At 42.3% G+C, this 21,920-nt stretch overlaps 1 protein-coding gene across 1 annotated transcript in view; it reads right to left on the reverse strand.

The window, feature by feature from the left end:
• Positions 1 to 21,920, reverse strand: part of LOC309548058 (plasma membrane calcium-transporting ATPase 4-like) — a gene marked incomplete at both ends in the record, with an annotated part of 1,291,629 nt that overhangs the window by 729,611 nt on the left and 540,098 nt on the right. Inside the window, one exon of the mRNA XM_082248025.1 lies at positions 2,459 to 2,700. Within this exon, the coding sequence (XP_082104151.1) occupies positions 2,459 to 2,700 (242 nt within the window). The remainder of the gene's footprint in view (positions 1 to 2,458; positions 2,701 to 21,920) is intronic.

Below are 21,920 nucleotides of genomic sequence, written 5' to 3' on the forward strand. Positions count from 1 at the left end.
TGGATGAACTGCAGAGATCTACAGCTGAGGTGGGAGACTCTGTCCATAGGACAAAAATCAGTCGTATACTGCACAAATCTGGCCTTTATGGAAGAGTGGCAAGAAGAAAGCCATTTCTTAAAGATATCCATGAAAAGTGTTGTTTAAAGTTTGCCACAAGCCACCTGGGAGACACACCAAACATGTGGAAGAAGGTGCTCTGGTCAGATGAAACCAAAATCGAACTTTTTGGCAACAATGCAAAACATTATGTTTGGCGTAAAAGCAACACAGCTTGAAATATCCAATAAATTTCGTTCCACTTCATGATTGTGTCCCACTTGTTGATTCTTCACAAAAAAATTACAGTTTAATATCTTTATGTTTGAAGCCTGAAATGTGGCAAAAGGTCAAAAAGTTCAAGGGGGCCGAATACTTTCGCAAGGCACTGTATATATATATATATATATAAAACTATGTATATATAAGTATGTATCTGTACTTGCATCCTTGTCGCAGGCTGGAGTAACTCTCTCTTAACCTCCCCCCTTTCTTCTCCCTTCCCTTCCCCTTGTTTGTATCCATTTGATGCTGAACTTGTACTCACTGTTACATTTTCTTTCATGTATGTTATCTAAACTTCAATAAAAATATTATTAAAAAAAAAAAAAAAAGAATAATGGTCTGGCAATCACCTGGCTGAGCTCTTTAACCACTTGCCTGACTATTTACTGCGGCGGTCAGCCCCTCACAGGCAGAGCGACTTAGTACTACGTCGCTAGCCTGTGAGGGTCTAGGGAGCGAGCGTGCGCTCCCGCGTGTTCACGGACCCCCCCCCCCCCCCCCGCGCGTGTGACCGGCGGACCCGATGTCCGCCGGTCACTCGGCGATCGTCGGTGCAGAGGGAGAAAGGCAGGCGGCTGATGTAAACAAGCCGCCTGTCATTCTCCCCTGTGTAGAAATAGTGATCATACGGTTCTACTATGTAGGACCGTTAATCACTGTTCCTACACCTCAAGCCACAGCCAATCACAGTTAGAATCACGCCCCTAGGGACACACATAACCCCTCCCTCTCAAAAAAAGTTAACCCCTCCACTGCCAGTATAATTTTACACTAACAGTGCATATGTATAGCACTGATTACTGTAGAAATGTCACTGGTAACCCCAAAAATGTCAAAAATGTCAGTCAAGGGTCCGATCTGCCCGCCGAAATGTCGCAGTACCGCAAAAAAAATCTCAGATCGCAGCCATTGCGCGTTAAAAAAAAACAACAAAACTGACAAAAATCTTTCCCTTTACCGTTAGTAAACGCGATAACTTTTGCGCAAACCAATCAAAATACGCTTTTTGCGATTTTTTTTACCAAACCTATGTAGCATAAAACAAATTTCCCGAAAATGTTAAAAATTTAGATTTTTACATTTTTTTTTGGGGGGGGGGGGAATTTCATATAAAAAAATGTGAAAAATATTGCTATTTTTGCAAAATTGACGCTCTTTTTTTGTTTATAGCGTATGATCAAAAAATTGCACAGGTGATCAAATACCACCAAAAGAAAGCTCTGTTTGTGGGAAAAAAAGGACGTCAAATTAGTTTAGGTACAGCGTCGCACGACCGCGCAATTGTCCGTTAAAGTCACGCAGTGCCAAATCACAAAATAGGCCCTGGTCAGGAAGGGGGTAAAATCTTCTGGGGCTTAAGTGGTTAAGAACCCTCGGGTGCAAGCCATCCGGTCCCGGTGATTTATTTATGTTAAGTTTCTCTAGTTTAGTTCTAAGTAAATCGTCTGTTAGCCATGGTGGTACTTCCTGAGGTGTATTATTTAGTTTGGCCTTACAAGCTGGGTTAGTGTAGCCCCCCAATTCTTTTGTGAAGACTGAAGAGAAGAAATTATTTAACACTTCCGCCTTTTCTCTGTCCTCTGTTGCCATATTTCCTTTGTCGTCTTTTATGTATGTAATATGTACCTATGTAATGAAATTAAAGAAACAGTGCAGCTCGTGATTAATGCCCAAATAAGAAAATATCTGAAATCCTTATACCTCAAATGTGCTTTTGGCTCTTTGTTTGTTCTTTTTTATGTGTATATCGGATTGGATGGTGCCATGGCTTCTTAACGTGGAGGCACAATATAACCATAAGCGCTAATCGACCACTCTGAATTAAGGAGGTCACAATGTGTTGGTAAGCCCGTATTTTTACCACAGTGGTGAGGACATCTATTGTGAAGGCACATATTAAGTGGATAGTTAAGCAGCACATTTGGCCATAGGAATTTCAGATCTTTTATACTTGGGCATTAATTACGAGCTGCACTATTTATTTAATTTAATTTGGAATTTCATTAATTTTGTGGACCTTTATAATATTTCTTTAGTGAATGTTTATATTTTTGCGTATCATATTACTGTTTTAGGTTTTATTTTTTTTTTTTTTAGTGCTGCACCTTTGTTTATTATTACTTTCAGCTCTTACTTGCGCAAAATGATTTCCGAGGCTCCTTTGCTGTACATACGGAATCCCCCGCCATGTTCACAAAGTACAGTACTCATGGATTTGCGTACTGAATTGAATGTATAAACCTTGTAGAGCTTCTCCTCTGGTATCTCATTGCGTACAGCTTGGTAATCCTGCTTTAGGTCCAACACAAATCCCAGCAGAGCACCCTCTGTCTTGTTGCCCACTTGCCTAGGAAGACCTCCTTCTTTTTCCGGAGGCTAGAATTGGTGGTTGGCAAGAGACAGAAAAACAAATTATATCAAATCGAATAGAAAACTGCAAACTAAGCCAAGTTATTCTGAAAATGTATTTTACAGCTTGTCACAATGCCCCCTTTTGAAATTAAAAAAAAAAAAAGACATATCATGGATATCCAAAACATAATAAAATACAAATTAAGAATTCAGACATTTGAAAAACATGAAATTTGTCTGTATAAGCTTATTTGATTAAGTAGTAAAACCAGTTAACAGAATGTTAAAGTGGGTCTGAACTTAAAAAATATGAAGATTTGCTGTATTATAGCAAACATTTAAAAATGTTATTTGTATGTAAGAAGTATCCAGAAAAATGTTCCCCCTGAAAATTAGCAGTCTATTTCAAGGTATGTGAGACACTGTGTGCCTGCAACTGCTAGGCTCATGAGACTTGTAGTAAGATATGGTAATGTCCCTACTATGCTGCTTTCTGAAGTAATTTGTATTGTATGCATCTCTCTGCATTCTGCTTTCTTCATCCTATGGATCTTTGCTTTCTGCACCTTTTCTGCTGCTTCATGAAGCATCTCTAAACCAAAAGCAAAAACAGCAGCTTACCAATCCTAAAATGTGATATCTTCATCCATTTTTTTTATAATCTTCACACCTTCATTTTTATCTGGTGATCCCGTGAATAAGTCTTATGTTTCAACCTCTTTTTTTTATTTTTCAACAGACGAAGGAAAATCTAATGAAGGCATTCGGTTGAGACAAGCCATTTAACAATGAATTGGGTTCTTACAAGCTTTTATTATATATAAAAACAGTTGTAACTGCCTAAACATTGTTAGCTAAGGTTTGGCTTCTGCCCAAGAGTAGATATGGTAAGTAACACTTTCTGTCTAATAACAACATATCACCAGGTGAAAGTAAAGGAAAAAAGCCTAAAGAAAAAAACTAATGCATCATACATCCCTTCCTCAAACTCAATCTATCCAAAACCAAACTTATAATTTTTCCTCCACCACATGCCCCTTTCCTTGATCTCTCTGTCAAAATCGATGACACAACTATCAGCCCATCCTCGCATGCCAAGGTCCTAGGTGTAGTCCTGGACTCTGAACTCTTTCAAGCCCCACATCCAATCACTGTCCAAAGCTTGCTGCCTCAAGCTCCGCAACATCTCCAAAATATGCCCCTTTCTAACCAAAGACACAACAAAGCTCCTAGTTCACTCCCTGGTCATCTCGCGCCTCGACTAATGCAATTCCCTTCTCATTGACTTACCTCTACATAGGCTATCCCCCTTCAATCCATCATGAATGCTGCTGCCAGACTCCTCCACCTTACCAATCGCTCAGTGCCCACTACTCCTCTCTGTCAATCCCTCAACTGGCTTTCGCTCACCAAACAAATTCAATTCAAAATACTGACAGCAACTTACATAGCCATCAACAATTTAGCCCCCAGCTACATCAGTAGCCTTGTCTCAAAATACCAACCTAATCACTCTCTTCGTTCCTCTCAAAACCTCCTGCTCGCTAGCTCCCAGTCACCTCCTACCATGCTTGCCTCCAGGACTTTACCAGAGCCTCACCAATCCTATGGAACTCCTTACCCCAATCTGTCCGATTATCTCCTACTCTATTAGCTTTTAGACGATCCCTGAAAACCCTCCTCTTCAGAGAAGCCTATCCTACCCACACCTAACAACTGTACTTCCATTTTCTCCATCAGCTCATCCCCCACAGTTATTGCCTTTTGTTTCACTTGACCTTCCCTTCTAGATTGTAAGCTCTAATGAGCAAGGCCCTCTAATTCCCCATGTATTGAATTGCATTTTAACTGTATTGTCTTCCCTCATATTGTAAAGCACTGCGCAAACTGTTGGCGCTATATAAATCCTGTATAATAATAATAATAAAAATAATAATACCACATTTAAGGATTGGTACACTGCAATATATATATGGAATCTGTGGAATTCCTATAATGGAATTGTAAATACTATATCTTTTCATGGGACAACACAATGTAAAGTAGTGAGTGAACAGCTTGTATAACAATGTAAATTTACTGTCCCCTCAATATAACTCAACACACAGCCATTAATGTCTAAACCGATGGCAACAAAAGTGAGTACATCCCTAAGTTAGAATGTCCAAATTGGGCCCAATTAGCCTTTTTCCCTCCCCTGTCTCATATGACTCATTAGTTTTACAAGGTCTCAGGTGTGAATGGGAAGGTTGATGGCCTAGGCTATAACAAGATTTCCAAGACCCTGAGCTGCAGCACAGTGGCCAAGACCATACAGCAGTTTAACAGGACAGGTTCAGGCCTTGCCATGGTCGAAGTTGAGTGCACGTGCTCAGCGTCATATCAAGAGGTTGTCTTTGGCAAATAGACGTATGAGTGCTGCCGGCATTGCTGCAGAGGTTGAAGGGGTGTGGGGTCAGCCTTTCAGTGCTCAGACCATGCACGCACACTGCATCAAATTGGTCTGCATGGCTGTGATCCCAGAAGAAAGCCTCTTCTAAAGATGATGTACAAGAAAACCCGCAAACAGATTGCTGAAGACAAGCAGACGAAGTACATGGGTTACTGGAACCATGTCCTGTGGTCTGATAAGACCAAAATAAACTTATTTGGTTCAAATGGTGTCAAGCATGTGTGGCAGCAACCAGGTGAGGAGTACAAAGACAAGTGTGTATTGCCCACAGTCAAGCATGGTGGTGGGAGCGTCATGGTTTGGGGCTGCATGAGTGCTGCCGGCAATGGGAAGCTACAGTTCATTGAGGGAACCATGAATGCCAACATGTATGGTGACATACTGATGCAGAGTATGATCGCCCTCCCCTTGGACACTGGGCCGCAGCGCAATATTCCAACATAACAACCCTAAACACACCTCCATGACGACCACTGCCTTGCTAAAGAAGCTGAGGGTAAAGGTGATGGACTGCATGTATCCAGACCTAAACCCTTTTGAGCATCTGTGGGGCATCCTCAAACGGAAGGCGGAGGATTGCAGGGTCTCTAACATCCACCAGCTCCGTGATGTCGTCATGGAGGAGTGGAAGAGGACTCCAGTGGCAACCTGTGAAGCTCTGGCGAACTCCATGCCCAAGAGGGTTAAGGCAGTGCTGGAAAATAATGATGGCCACACAAAATATTGACACTTTGGGCCCAATTTGGACATTTTAATTTAGGGGTGTACCAATTTTTGTTGCCAGCAGTTTAAACAATAATGGCTGTGTGTTAAAATATTGATGTTATTTTACCCAATATATATCTACGGACATGGGAATAATAACATTAGCAGCGCTGATATATGGTCTTTAAATACCGTCCTCATTTTTTTCGAAAGCATGGAAAAAACAAAAAAATATTAGAAATGGTTAGAAGTCCACACAACGGGTGCTCTTCAAAGGCGTTTTGAATTCTTATAAACTTAGATAATGTGCACCTTCACCACACCATTTGTGCTCCCCCTCTAAGGTAATGGGCACTCACCAGACCATAATTTGTATGTGCCTTTAAATCATCGACTCCCCTACAATCAACTTCCACTTCTCCAGGCACCTTTCACTAGGTTGAAACCCCCTCTCTCCAGACACCACCATTCCAGGTGTTCCTCCACAGCTTATTGGCACCACCAGGGGCTCACATAAGAAGTTTATATAGGATTGTGCGGAGAAAAAAAGAGGACCAATAGCGTGATAAAGTTTCAACATTTATTAGTTAAAATATCACAATAAAAACATCTCCCCTCTTCAATTGCGCTTACATTTAAAATACTTTCCCAAGGCTAAACAACAATTATATTCCAGATATTAGCTCTTCTTAGCTTGTATAAGCCGTATCAGACTGGTGCGACCGTATTGCTCTCACCGCTCCTTCATGCCCGTACAGAGCCGAGATAGCTGCTGTGAGTTCCGTATCGGATAGCGAGTCCAGCGTCACCATCATCAAGGTAACCACGTGCTCACAGGCTGATGCGTTTTGTCATTACAACTTCTACCGAGGACGTGGGCACGTGACACGGGTACCTCTATTTATCATTATCCTACTGCCGGCTCAATTAACTCCGGCTAAGAGGAGAAATGATTGGACATATACCCCCCCCCCCTTTTCCTCCTTATGTAATTTGTGAAATCATATCCTGCCTTCCCATGTGCAACAATCTAATTTAGTTATTTTTGTTATATCCCCTGAGGATATACATACATTTCCTCTTCTCTACTGCAACTACTATTTCTTACACTTTCTACAATATTCCTTGTATATAATTGTATATAATAGTTTTAGTCTAGCCAGTCTCTTTTTATACACATTGCGGTCCTGGCCGTCCTGGCCGTGCTCTTGTTGTTATGACGGCGTGTGACGCTGGCATCGGCCTCCGTTATGATATTTATTCTCCTCTCCTACGTGGTAACCTAGCAACGCCTGATGAAGCACGCATGCTGCATACACGAGCACCCGCCTGCTACCGCCGAATCTGACGTGGGATACTGTAGAGACAACGACAAGTGACCGGGAAGTGCCGGACACCACCGACACAGCAGGGACCAGTGGCTGTTTTCTCTTTCCTCCCAGCCCTATCCTTCAGCGGAACAGATGAAACTCTTAAATGCTGGCTTATCACATCCTTATGCGAGTTTTAAATTGTCTGTGTGCAATTAAATGATCCATTTTAGGGCTCTTTCATATGAGCTTTCCGTATGTCCGCAAATCATCCTATTTTTTTGCGGATGATTTGCGGACATAATGTAAGTCTATGGCATTGCGGATGTCAGCGGAATACCATCCGCTGACATCCGATTTCCTTCCTTTCAGTTCTGTTCCGTTTTTTGGAACGGAACAGAACCCTATTTTTCCTCCGTTCAAAAAACGGAAAGGAAGGAAAATCGGATGTCAGCGGTGTCATCCGCTGACATCCGCAATCCCCATAGACTTACATTAGGTCCGCATATCATCCGCAAACGGATGGGATGATATGCGGACACACGGAGCGGATGACAGAAATGTCATCCGCTACGTGAAAAAAAAAAAAAGGACCGCAGCGGAGCTCTCACACGGAGCGGCCGTGTGAAAGAGCCCTTAGGGCTCTTTCACACGGGCGGTCCGATTAGATCCGCCTGTCAGTTTTTTAGGCGGATCTGATCGGATCCTCCATGCAGCTCTATGGGGCAGCGGGTGTCAGCGGAGACACCTCCGCTGACACCCGCTGCCATCCGCATCCGATCCTGTGCTGAAATCTGGACAGATGGAAACCCTATTTTTCCATCCGTTCAGTAATCGGAGCGGAGCGGATCTGATGAGAGCGGACAAGCGGTCCGCTCTCATCTGATCCCCCATAGAGGGCAGCAGGTTCTGAGACACCTCCCTCTCCGCTCTGCAAGCGGAGACGGAGCTGTCATCCGCCCGGCTCAGCGGGGATCGCGGATCGATCCCCGCTGAGCAACACGGATCCGCCTGCGGAGGCGGACCGTGTGAAAGAGCCCTTACTCTACACTGAGGTGGCGCTGCTTTCTTCTCCCCCCTCTTTTTTTGTTTCACTTACAGAGTTCCTTCTAGCTCTGTCTGGAGCTGGTAGCCACCTTATTCATTTACCTTAAAGACTATATACCCAAGAGTATAAACATATACACAAGACTGTTTACTTTGTGCACTTGCTGTAACATGTTATCCGAATCTGCAACTGCATATGTCTATCCATTATTGAATATTACCCATTCTTTCCATCATCCTGTCACTATAGGCTGCACAAGCGCTGGTCTATATGTTTTTGTCTTTCATATACCAATATATGCTGTTATCATTTTAGACTAATACCATTTCCAAATACTTTGTTGGATATTTAGATGGGGGATGTACATAAAAAAATGCAAAAAGAGACACAATTCTATTGGCCAATATAACCCACTATTAAGCCAAATGGCTCCAAATACATTTTGTGTTTTAACACACTACAATTAAAGTTGCAGTGCTCCCATAAAAGGTAAGTTGGAAAGAACTTACTAACTGTTCATCCCTCATCTGTACAGTATTAACAGTCTAAAAAATACTTACACTATACATTACATAAAACAATACTAATTATAATGGTCTAACAGTTCAATTATAAACTCATTAAAATTGTTAAAATCATAAAACCATATATGACACCCATCATATGTATCATCAATATATATTGAAATAAGTAAATAAATAAGATATTAACCTATTAATATCTAAAAATTCATAACTTACAAAGTTAGGTCCATATAATTCACTTTTCTTCATCGTGAACACTGACAATGTTGGAATATATTATTTTTGAGAAAACATTATTCAAAGATACTTTAGACCTCATCATTCTCTAAACAGCTCATTACATCTTTTCAACATATCTAATATTAAATTAATTATTAAGGCCTATCAACCAATATTACTACCCTTTTTGGTTCCCCAAAATAAGAAATATGTGCACTATAATTGAAAGGGTGTCTCAGGTTAGTAATCACTTAATAAACAATTCAGGTCCAACTCTTTATTCATCCCATTGGGATGCAAAGAGTTGGTCCTATAGATCCACTGTGTTTCCCGTTTTGACAGTTCCCTGACTCGGTTTGATCCCCGCCAAGCTGGAAGCATTTTGTCTATACCCGAGAATTTGAGACATGATGGATCCCTACCATGTTTTTTCCTAAAATGTAAAGATACACTATGATTCTTATACCCTATTGTTAAATTATAGATATGCTCCGATACCCTCTAACCTAACTTTCTTTTAGTGTGCCCTATATAAATGAGGCCACAGGGGCATTCTAATCCATAAACCACATGTGTGGAGGCACATGATATGAAATCCTTAATCTCAAAACTTCTATCATTGCCACTAGACGTAAAGGAGGTGATACCCCTCAAATGTGTATTCACTTGTTGACATGCCTTACATCTCCTGCAGGTTCTTCCGGGAGCTCTTTACTCAAAATCTTGTCCATACTCAAGATACTCCAATGCCTTTAAAAAATGTCCTCTATTTCCCTATACTGTACATTGAAATTAGTAATGAAACCCCACTCATGTTTCGTATTGGGCGCTTTCACTTTAGTGGATAAACACATTTCCTGGGAGACCTTTTCAACCTCTTCCATAGTACGGTCCAGCTGTTGCGGATTATACCTTTTTTCCACAAATCGGTCCTTAACCACTTCCATACCAAGTCATGTAAAATGACGTTGGCAAAGTGGTTGTAAGGATGCGCAGCGCGGCGATCGGGGGTGAGGCTCGTCCCTCGGACATAGCCCATCCCTGATCAAGGTAAACAGCCAATAGAAATTGGCTGTTTACCATGTGATCGGCTGTGTCAATCACAGCCGATCACATGAGCGGCTCCAGCACGAACCGCTCGTTCTCTCTGCAATGCAGATAGCTGCCATAAACCTGGTGTTTTTTTAAACGGTGGACGGTTGGCTTTCCGATAAGGGTGGTCCCAGTGGCGGATTCACCATGGGATCACCCTTCCGGGATGGCGGAAGAGGCGCCCCCCCCTCCCGCCGCGTTCCGGTCCTTTTCCCCGCTTACCGGACCCGCCGGCAGCGGGGAAAACGATCCGGTCCCAGATCCTCACAGACAGGATGTCGAGTGAGGGCAAGCTTGCCCTCACTTGACTCTATGGTCTTGGAGGACCGGAGCTACGGAAAATGTTGTTGCCTAGCAACCGGTTTAAAGGTCCTTTTTTTTTTTTTCATTTTATATAATATTTTTTTTTTTTTCTATCTTTTAGTGTACTTGTGAGATCTGAGGACTTTTTGACCCCAGATCTCACAAAAAAGAGGTCCTGTCGTGCCTATTTCTATTACGAGGAATGTTTACATTCCATTTAATAGAAATAAAAATGATCAATTTTTTTTTTTTAAACGGTGTAAAAATAAAAAATAATAAATAAAATAAATAGTAAAAAAAAAAAAAAAAATGAAAGCGCCCTGTCCCCGTGAGCTCGCACGCAGAAGCGAACGCATACAGAAACCCCGCCCACATATGTAAACGGTGTTCAAACCACACATGTGAGGTATCGCCGCGATCGTTAGAGCAAGGGGAATAATTTGAGCCCTAGACCTCCTCTGTAACTCAAAGATGGCAACCTGTAGAAATGTTTAAATTGTCGCCTATGGGGATTTTTAAGTACCAAAGTTTGTCGCCATTCCGTGAGCGTGCACAATTTTGAAACATGACATGTTGGGTATCTATTTACTCGGCGTAACATTATCTTTCAAATTATGGAAAAAAATTGGGCTAACTTTACTAGTTTCTTATTTTTTAATTAAAAAAAGTGATTTTTTTTCCCCCAAAAAATTGTGTTTGGAAGACCGCTGCGCAAATACGGTGTGATAAAAAATATTGCAATAATCTCCATTTTATTCTCTAGGGTCTCTGCTAAAAAAAAATATATAATGTTTGGGGGTTCTAAGCAGTTTTCTAGCAAAACAACTGATTTTAGCTTGTAAACACCAAATGTCAAAAATAGGCCTAGGCAAGTGGCTAGGATGCATGATGATGCTCCTTGGATGTTAGGCGCCTCTATATGGCTAGGCTGTGAAAAAGTCTCACACATGTGGTATTGCCATACTCAGGAGGAGTGGCAGAATGTATTTTGGGGTGTCATTTTTGCTGTGTACATGCTATGTTTTAGGAATATCCTATAAATTGACAACTTTGTGTAAAAAAAAAAAGTTTTCATTTTTTTCCCACATTTTCCAAAAACCTGTGGAAAAAAATGATATGTTCAAACGACCCATAATGCCTCATAGAATATACGTTGGAGTGTTTGCTTTCCAATTGTATTGGTGCTCTAGGGCCTTGAAAAATTGTGATAGGTAGTAAGAAAGTTTTATGTGTATTTATGCTCCTAAAACGCCTTATGGTGCTACTTGGACGTGGAGTCTCTTTTTGTGGCCAGGCTGTGTAAAAGTCTCACACATGTGGTATCGCCATACTCGGAAGGAGTAGCAGAATGTAAAAAATTTTTTTCTTCATTTTCCCAAGAATTGTGGGAAAAAAATTACAACTTCAAAAAACCCACCATGCCTCTTACTAAATACCTTGGACTGTCTACTTTACAAAAAGGGGTCATTTGGGCGGTATTTGTACTGTCCTGACATTTCAGGGCCTCAAGAAAGGAGATAGGCAGTCAGTACATCTGGTGTGATCAATTTTCAGTAATTGGTACCATAGCTTCTAGACTCAATAACTTTCACACAGACTAAATAATATACACTAATTTGGGTTAATTTTACCAGAGACATGTAGCAGTATACATTTTGGCCCAAATGTATGAAGAAAAATTAATTTTTTGCAAAATTTTATAATTGAAACTAAAAAAAAAGTGTTTTTTTTTTCAAAATTTTTGCTCTTTTTTTGCATATATCACGAAAAAAAAAACCCCAGTTGTGATCAAATACTACCAAAAGAAAGCTCTATTTGTGTGAAAAAAATGATAAAAAATTTTGTTTGGTTACAGTGTAGCATGACTGAGCAATTGTCATTCAAAGTGTGAGAGTGCTGAAAGCTGAAAATTGGTCTGGGCAGGAAGGGTGTCTAACTGCTCTGTATGGAAGCAGTTAAATCACCTGGGATTGGGATAAAAAAGTCCTAATGCCTAGTACAATTTCTTCTAATCCACAACAGTTGTCCCTTAGGGATATTTTTAAGCCACTGTGGGTGGTGACCACTATGTATTGGTAAGTATCCATTGCGGCCTGTTGGCTTAAAAAAAGCCTTTGTCACTAATTGACAATTTTGTAGGCTTACACTCGCATCCAAATAATTGACCAGGTCCAATCTAATATTTTTTGTATTATGATTCAACTAATTGGTAAAGTCAATTAGAGATGATTCTGATCCTGCCCAGATGAAAAATGAATCATCTATATATATATCTTTTGTATGTAAGTAGCTCCTCCCTCTGTCTAGCATATATGCATCAATCCTCCCATTGACTCATTAAGAGGTTTGCCAGGCTGGGCACAAATTTTGCGCCCATCGCAACTCCCCCCTTCTGGGTATAGAATATACCCCCATACCAAAAGTAATTATAGGAATAACAGAAAACCAATGCCATTCCCAAAAACCTCTTCTGACAAAAGGGAGATCAGACCTTTGAATAAAGGCACAATTTAAGGCCAACAATGCATCATCATGCTGGATTATTGTATATAAGGATGCTACATCGGCAGTAACAAGAAAAATTTCCGGTACATCCGGTAATGTAAAATCTTTTAGCATAAGTAAAAAATCTTTAGTATCCCTCAGATAAGCTCTGGTACATATCACACTTTTTTGTAAGAATCTAAGTATTCTCCTACACGAGCTGTGACTGATCCTATACTATTATCTATCGGCCTAGCAGGTGGATTGAACTGATCTTTGTGTATTTTGGGTAAAGTATATATGGTGGGTATTCTATTGAAACTAGGCATCATATACCTTTTCTCCTTGCTCCTGGTTAAAATCCTTGTATCATATCCCACCTCTACCAGATTATTTAAATCCCTCCTATAAGCTTGGGTTGGATCGCTTTCCAGTAATCCATAAGTTTCAGTATGATTTAACATATTTGTTAATTGAGTATCATAATACGTTTTGTCCAAGATGATCACTACCCCACCTCCCTTATCCGCTGGCCTTATTGTTACCTCCTTCAGTTTTTCTAAAGCCTTGATACCTTTATGTATGTATCTAGGATTGACATCTTTCTTAGGTTGTACTTTTTCAAGGTCTTTAATCACTAATTGCTTAAACACTTCTACGTATTGATTAGATGGTTGATTAATTAGTGATTTTGTTTTCAACCCACTAATTACTCCTATCATCTGTCTCTGACTAGAGTTAGGATTCCTCCTAGTGTTTGTATTATTGTTCAGAAAATATATTTTCAGATTTTTCTTATATATTTCTGTATATCCATATACACATTAAACTTATTCACTGTTTTTTTCATACCACATTTTAGTCCTGCATTTAAAATATTGACCTCCTTCTTATTCAAATCCACACCTGCCAAGTTATATATACCTTTTAATCCATTTCCTGCCTTCTTTTTTGGACCCTTCTTCCTGCATGACATCCCCTCAATGTTGTTCCGACTAGGGCCATTGTCTCTCCTGAGATTTGCCCCAATGAGGACCCTCCGTTGGTCCTTTCAAAACCAATTGGGCACCCCACGGTCTGCTTCTCCATGGTCTGCTTCCTCTCCCCCAACCATGTACCCTCCCCCCTCTTCCTAAGGGCGAACTGGGGTGTAGTTAGGACCACTGTGTTCCCCTAAAGGCTCATATCTATTGGAAATTGGTTTCTTATCAGTGGTTTGATATTGCATCCTATTCTGCCACCTTTTATCTTTAGGCTCCTGGTTCTGCTGATATCTTTGGTGTGGATGTGGACTTCCCATGGGATAGGGTCCTGTATGAGGAGCATAATTATATTTCTTTCCTTTTGTCTTTACTTGTTGCCACAGATTATTCTTTGGACCCTTTGGTTGTGAACCTTTAATCAATGCTGCACCCCTTTGTTCCACACCTCCTTGTTTTATGGGAGCGCTGCACATTTAATTGGAGTGTGTTAAGACACGAAATGTATTTGGAGCCATTTGGCTTAACAGTGGGTTATATTGGCCAATATAATTGTCTCTCTTTTTGTGTTTTTTATATACATCCCCCATCTAAATATCCAACTAAGTATTTGGAAATAGTATTAGTCTAAAATGATAACAGCATATATTGGTATACGTCCAATCATTTGTCCTCTTGGCCGGTGGAGTAAGAGTTAATTGAGCCGGCAGTAGGATGATAAATAGAGGTACCCGTGCCATGCGCCCACGTGGTTACCTTGACGACGGTGACGCTGGACTCACTATCCGGCACTCACTGCAGCCTTATCTGCTCTCTACGGGCACAAAGGAGTGGTAAGAGCGATACGTTCGTAGCAGTCTGATAGGGCTTATACATGCTAAGGAGAGCTAATATCTGGAATATAATTGTTGTTTAGCCTTTGGAAAGTATTTTAAATGTAAGCGCAATTGAAGAGGGGAGATGGGTTTTTTGTGATATTTAACTAATAAATGTTGAAACGGTATCACGCTATTGTCCCTCTTTTTTCTCCCCACAATCCTATATAAACTCCCTATGTGGGCACCTGGTGGTGCCAATAAGCTGTGGAGGAACACCTGGAATGGTGGTGTCTGCAGAGAAGGGGTTCCAACCTAGTGAAAGGTGCCTAGAGAAGTGGAAGTTGATTGGAGTGGAGTGGAGTGGATGATTGAAAGGCACATACAAATTATGGTCTGGTGAGTGTCCATTACCTTAGAGGGGGAGCACAAACGGTGTGGTGAAGGAGCACATTAGCTAAGTTTATAAGAACTCAAAACACCTTTGAAGAGCACCTGTTGTGTGGACTTTAACCATTTCTAATATTTGTTGTTTTTTCCTTGTTTTGAAATAAAATACATATTTATTTATTTATTTTATTTAAAGACAATATCTCGGCACTGCTAATGTTATTATTCCCATGTCCCTAGATATATATTAGGTAAAATAACATCAATATTTTATGTTTATTTCAATTTATAGCAGCTGCTATTTGTCCACAAAGAATTTTAAGGTAAAGACTGTTTGGGGGAGTTTCTAGATCCTCTCAATTAGAGTGCTGGATGTGTCTTTGCAGGAGTTTTAGCATTAGCAACCACTAATGTTTTGTACTTTTATTTATTACACAATTCTTAAAGAACAGACAGCTAAATATAGAAACTATTTTTAATGGTGACAATGGTGATGAGGGGGAACGTGATCTCACCCTGAATCTTTTGGGTAATCTTTTAGAGAAACAAATTCGTACGTGGTGGGACATATTCACATCCGAGCAATATCTCAAAGACAGGATCATCATGAGGACTCTGAGGTGGGAGCTGACTCCTCAAGTTGGCCTTGATGATGAAGTATCTACCAATGAATGGCTGGATTTTTTTATAACAATGTAGGTTTTAAATTGCAAGAATTGGTTCTTAAAGGGAAAAAGAAAAAAATTACAATGTTGGAAAAGTAGATTGCAGATTTACAAATACAGATAGAACCTCGTAAAAATTTACAGCAAGTATCAAAGTTTAACCACTTCCATACAGGACAGTTACACCCCCTTCCTGCCCAGACCAATTTTCAGCTTTCAGCACTCTTACACTTTGAATGATAATTACTCAGCCATGCAACACTGTACCCAATCAAATTTTTTATCATTCAATCTAAGCCGGGCAAATCCCCGGGCCCTGATGGCCTCCCAGTAGGCTATTACAAGACCTTCCAGGATCTCCTGGTGCCACACATGGTGAACGCGTTCAACGCTTTCCCTGACATGGATTCCCTTGGTCCGGATTTCCTGGAGGCACATATTGCAGTTATCCCTAAACCGGACAGGGATGCCTCCCTAGTCCCCAATTATCGACCTATATCCCTCCTTAACGTGGACGTCAAATTGTATGCTAAAGTCCTAGCCAATCGCCTCCTTCCTTCTGTCCCTGGTGTTATCTCTCTTAACCAAGTTGGGTTCGTCCCCGGTCGAGAAGCAGGAGATAACACCACCAAAGCCCTTCATCTCCATCACTGGCTCACCACTACCAACACCCCTGGCTTTTTCCTCTCGCTCGACGCGGAGAAGGCGTTCGACAGGGTTGCCTGGGATTATATGACGGAAACTCTCAAGGCTCTGGGCTTGACAGGCCGATTTTTACAATATGTCTCGATCCTTTATTCTAATCCTACGGCCAGAGTTCGAGTGAATGGCACCCTCTCGGACGCCTTCTCCATTTCGAATGGGACAAGACAGGGCTGTCCCCTGTCCCCCTTGATTTATATTCTCACCCTGGAACCTTTGCTACGCCAAATCCAGGAGGACCCAAACATCAAGGGAGTTCCTCTCCATGGGAAAAACTACAAACTAGCAGCATACGCGGATGATGTCCTTTTGTTCATCACTGAGCCCTTAGTGTCCATCCCCAATCTCCTCTTGGCCCTTACATCATTTCGCACTCTTTCCAACTTAAAAATTAATTACTCCAAATCCCGTGCCCTTAATATTTCCTTGCCCCCATCGCTCTTGCGACTCTGCCAAACCAACTTCCCCTTTCAATGGGACCCCCGTGCCATCACATACCTAGGTGTCAGACTACCCAGTAACCTTGCGGACTTGTACGCTCAGAACCACCTAGCAATTCTACAATCGGTCAAAAGTGACCTCTTGTCTTGGTCGCCGGGCTCTTTCTCTTGGTTTGGCAGGGTCGCAATCGTGAAAATGAACATCCTCCCCCTTCTACTCTACATCCTGCAAGCTCTCCCTATACATGTCCCCCCAGCCTTCTTTAAATCCTACCAACGTCTCTGCTCTGACTTTTTCTGGGGTTCCCAGAAATCGAGGCTTCGATGGGACACGCTTACCCGCCCCAAATTAGAGGGAGGAGCGGGACTACCTCACCTGCTCAAATATTACTGGGCATGCCACCTTTCTCGCATAATCGACTGGCACGCCCATGCGGAATCCAAAGATTGGGTAAACTTAGAGTCTGCGATTGCCACTCTACCTGCACGTAACCTCCCTTGGGTGACTCCCTCTAACACGCCAGGCCCGATCCTACTTCATCCTGTTACCGGAGCAACTCTACGCCTCTTCCAAGTGATTCGTAAAAAACTAGACCTCTCACCGAAGTTTAGCCCGCTCTTATCATTATGCTCTTCCCCTGATTTCCGTCCGGATCTTCCGTACGTCCCCTCCACTGGTCCTTCCTCTGAGATACCCTTTCAAGCACGCCACTTTTTCACGGATTCCTGACCCCTTTCTTACCAGGACCTCCGCCTTAAGTACCCTTCAGCCAATATTCCTTTCTATAGCTTCTTACAAATAAGACACTTCCTTCACAACACGCAGCCCGTAGGGGATTGGACCCGATCCCTCACAGCTTTTGAACGACTTTGTGATGCTCCGGGTCCGCATCGCCATTTAGTGTCGATACTTTACACCATACTCTTCCCGACTGCCCACGCCCACACTGATTTACTCCGCTCTCGTTGGGAGGGGGACCTGGGGCTGACCCTCTCTTCGGAGGACTGGGATAACATATATTATCACATGCACAAGGGATCCTTGAACGTACTTGCCCAAGAAACGGGGTTCAAACTTTACACCAAATGGTACAGAACACCTGAACTGCTACACAGGTTTTCGACAACCAACTCTCCCAATTGTTGGAGATGTGGCTTGCATAGAGGCTCCCTTCTGCATGTATGGTGGGAGTGTCCCCTCATCCAGCCATTCTGGGCGGAGGTACACTCCATAATTCCCCGCATTACTACCTACACACCTGACTTTACCCCGGCGCAATATTTGCTTCACCACACCTCTTTATCCTTCTCCAGCTACAAAAAATCCCTTACTTTACACCTCATAAACGCAGCCAGGATGTGTGTACCCTGCCACTGGTTGTCCACCGCCCCTCCCACAGTCGCCCAATGGCTGAATCGAGTGAAAAGGGTTGCAGAGATGGAAGACATTGTTGCCCAGGCCAAAGACACCACTGACAAATACTACAAATCGTGGGCACCTTGGATACATTTTACGACCCTACCAGAATTTCAGAGTCTTAGTGCTGCCCCATAACCCGACACCACCGCCTGCTGCTCGCTTCCCTAAATCGGTATTTGGTATTCTCCCCTCAGGGTTAGCTGCTACAATTTTCTATATTTCACTGTCAGCTCCTCTGTAACCCTTTATTCCTTCACACCCCTTTTCAACCTCCCCCCACCCAGTTCTCCCTCCCTCCCTTCCCCCCTCCCATCTCCCCTCTCTCCTTTCCTCCCCCTCCTCCCTCTCCCCGCCCCTCACTGACAGACCCGTATCGCTTATGGGCCGCCAAGCTTTACCCTCACTGATGGTCCCTACCGGCCAGTTCTTGCCGATCAGCACTAGCTTGGGTACTATACCTGAATGGTGACTGCCCCCTGTGCTCTGACACAGCAAGTTCCCCGTTGGGGGTGTCGGTACACAGGTGGCACCGCCGCCGCCCGCATTTGCTCTAATACCCACTGCCTCCATGTTCCTGCGGAGGTTGTCGCTGCTGTGGCCCAGGGGACAAACCCTTAGCCCTAATCAGTACTACAGTCACCCACATGACTTCAGTACGATTGTGGTCGTACCATTGCAAACTCATAACCGTCATGTATGTTTCTGTAGTTTTGTAAGCGACCGAGTTCGGGTCTGTTTCACCCCGTCTCGTCTAGCACCATGTTCTTCTAACTCATGTTATTGTTCCTTCATTTAATGTGTGCTTTCCGACTGTCCGATTATCTGATGTTTTGTACATTTGCTTTACTGAGATTTCAATAAAATGTTTTGGAAAAAAAAAAAAAAAATTTTATCATTTTTTTCACACAAATAGAGCTTTATTTTGGTGGTAATCACCACTCGGTTTTTTATTTTTTTTGCGATACAAGTGAAAAAAGAGCGAAGATTTTGAAAAAAAAAACATTTTGTTTTCGTTTCTATTATAAAATTTTGCGAATACCGTATTTATCGGCGTATAACACGCGCCGGCGTATAACACGCACCTAAATTTTAGGGCAGAAATTTCAGGAAAAAAGCTGAAATTTAAAATAAACAGCTTTAAACTCAGAACATTTTTTTTAATTAAATGTAGTCTTATCAGTGCCCACAAATGCAGCCTCATCAGCGCAGTGTCCTTAAATGCAGCCTCGCCAGTGCAGTGCCCATACATGCAGCCTCGTCACTGCAGTACCCATACATGCAGCCTTGCCAGTGCCCATACATGCAGCCTCGCCAGTGCCCATACATGCAGCCTCACCAGCGCCCATAATTGCAGCCTCGCCTTTGCCAGTGCCCATACATGCAGCCTTCGCCAGTGCCCATAATTGCAGCCTTCGCCAGTGCCCATACATGCAGCCTTCACCAGTGCCCATACATGCAGCCTTCGCCAGTGCCCATACATGCAGCCTTTGCCAGTGCCCATACATGCAGCCTTTGCCAGTGCCCATACATGCAGCCTTTGCCAGTGCCCATACATGCAGCCTTTGCCAGTGCCTATACATGCAGCCTTTACCAGTGCCCATACATGCAGCCTTCGCCAGTGCCCATACATGCAGCCTTCGCCAGCGCCCATAATTGCAGCCTCACCAGCGCCCATAATTGCAGCCTCGCCAGCGCCACTATACACATCACTAAAAATCTCCAGAAAGCAGTGCTGAGAGTTAGAAGGGGGCGGGCGGCGCCGAGAGGTAGAAGGGGGCGGGCGGCGCTGAGGAGAAGGAAGGATGCGCTCTCATCGGAAGTCCTGTCGCCTGTGATTGACATCGGCATAGGAGGCGGGACTTCCGATGACAGCGCGTCCTTCCTTCTCCTCGGCGCTGCCCGCCCCCTTCTAACTCTCGGCGCCGCCTGCCCCCTTCTAACTCTCGGTGCTGCTTTTTTTTTTATATTGGCGTATAACACGCACAGCTACTTTTTCCTCCATTTTTACCGATAAATACGGTATGTAATATTTTTCATAAATGTGGGCCAAAATTCATATTGCTACATATCTTTGGTAAAAATAACCTAAATAAGTGGACATTATTTACTCTGTGTGAAAGTTATAGAGTCTACAAGCTATGGTGTCAATCATTGAAAATTGATCACACCTAATCACAGTACAAATACCCCCCAAATGACCCCTTTTTGGAAAGTAGACATTCCAGGGTATTTAGTAAAAGGCATGGTGACTTTTTTTTGGTGTAATTTTTTCCCACAATTCTTGGGAAAATGAAGAAATATATATATATTATTTTTTTGTTTTACACAAAATTGTCATAATAACAAGTTATTTCTGACACACAGTATATGCATACTTGCAATTACACCCAAAAATACATCTTCTACTCCTCCTGAGTAAGGCAATATCACATGTATGAAGCTTTTACAAAGCCTGGCCACATATAGAGGCCCAACATGCAAGGAGCACCATCAGGTGTTCTTGGAGCATAAATTACCCATATAATTTCCTAACGGCCTATCACACTTTTGAAGGCCCTGGAGCACCAGGACAATGGAATTACTCACAAAATGACCCCTTTTGGAAAGTAAACACCCCAACGTATATTCTATGAGGCATAATGAGTCTTTTGACCATGTCATTTTGTTCCACGAGTTTTTGGAAAATGTGGAAAGAAAATGAAAACTTTTTTTTTTTTTACACAAAGTTGAAAATTTATAAGATATTTTTAACAAATATCATGTATATAGCCAAAATTACACACCAAAATACATTCTGCTACTCCTCCTGAGTATGGTGATACCACATACAGTCAGGTCCATATATTTAGGGACATCAACACAATTCTAATCATTTTGGCTCTGTACACCACCACAATGGATTTGAAATGAAACAAACAAGATGTACTTTAACTGCAGACTTTCAGCTTTAATTTGAGGGTATTTATATCCAAATCAGGTGAATGGTGTAGGAATTACAACAGTTTGTTTATGTGCCTCCCACTTTTTAAGGGACCAAAAGTAATGGGACAGATTAACAATCATAAATCAAACCTTCACTTTTTTATACTTGGTTGCAAATCCTTTGCAGTCAATTACAGCCTGAGGTCTGGAACGCATAGACATCACCAGACGCTGGGTTTCATCCCTGGTGATGCTCTGCCAGGCCTCTACTGCAACTGTCTTCAGTTCCTGCTTGTTCTTGGGGCATTTTCCCTTCAGTTTTGTTTTCAGCAAGTTTAATGCATGCTCAATCCGATTCAGGTCAGGTGATTGACTTGGTGATTGCATAACATTCCACTTCTTTCCCTTAAAAAACACTTTTGCAGTATGCTTCTTGTCATTGTCCATCTGCACTGTGAAGCACCGTCCAATGAGTTCTGAAGCATTTAGGCTGAATAGGAGCAGATAATATTGCTCGAAACACTTCAAAATTCATCCTGCTGCTTTTGTCAGCAGTCACATCATCATAAAATACAAGAGAACCAGTTCCATTGGCAGCCATACATGCCCACGCCATGACACTACCACCACCATGCTTCACTGATGAGGTGGTATGCTTTGGATTATGAGCAGTTCCTTTCCTTCTCCATACTCTTCTCTTCCCATCACTCTGGTACAAGTTGATCTTGGTCTCATCTGTCCATAGGATGGTGTTCCAGAAATGTGAAGGCTTT

This window comes from Pelophylax lessonae, assembly GCF_965119305.1.
Source record: "Pelophylax lessonae genome assembly, chromosome: 2".
NCBI classification, from domain to species: domain Eukaryota; kingdom Metazoa; phylum Chordata; class Amphibia; order Anura; family Ranidae; genus Pelophylax; species Pelophylax lessonae.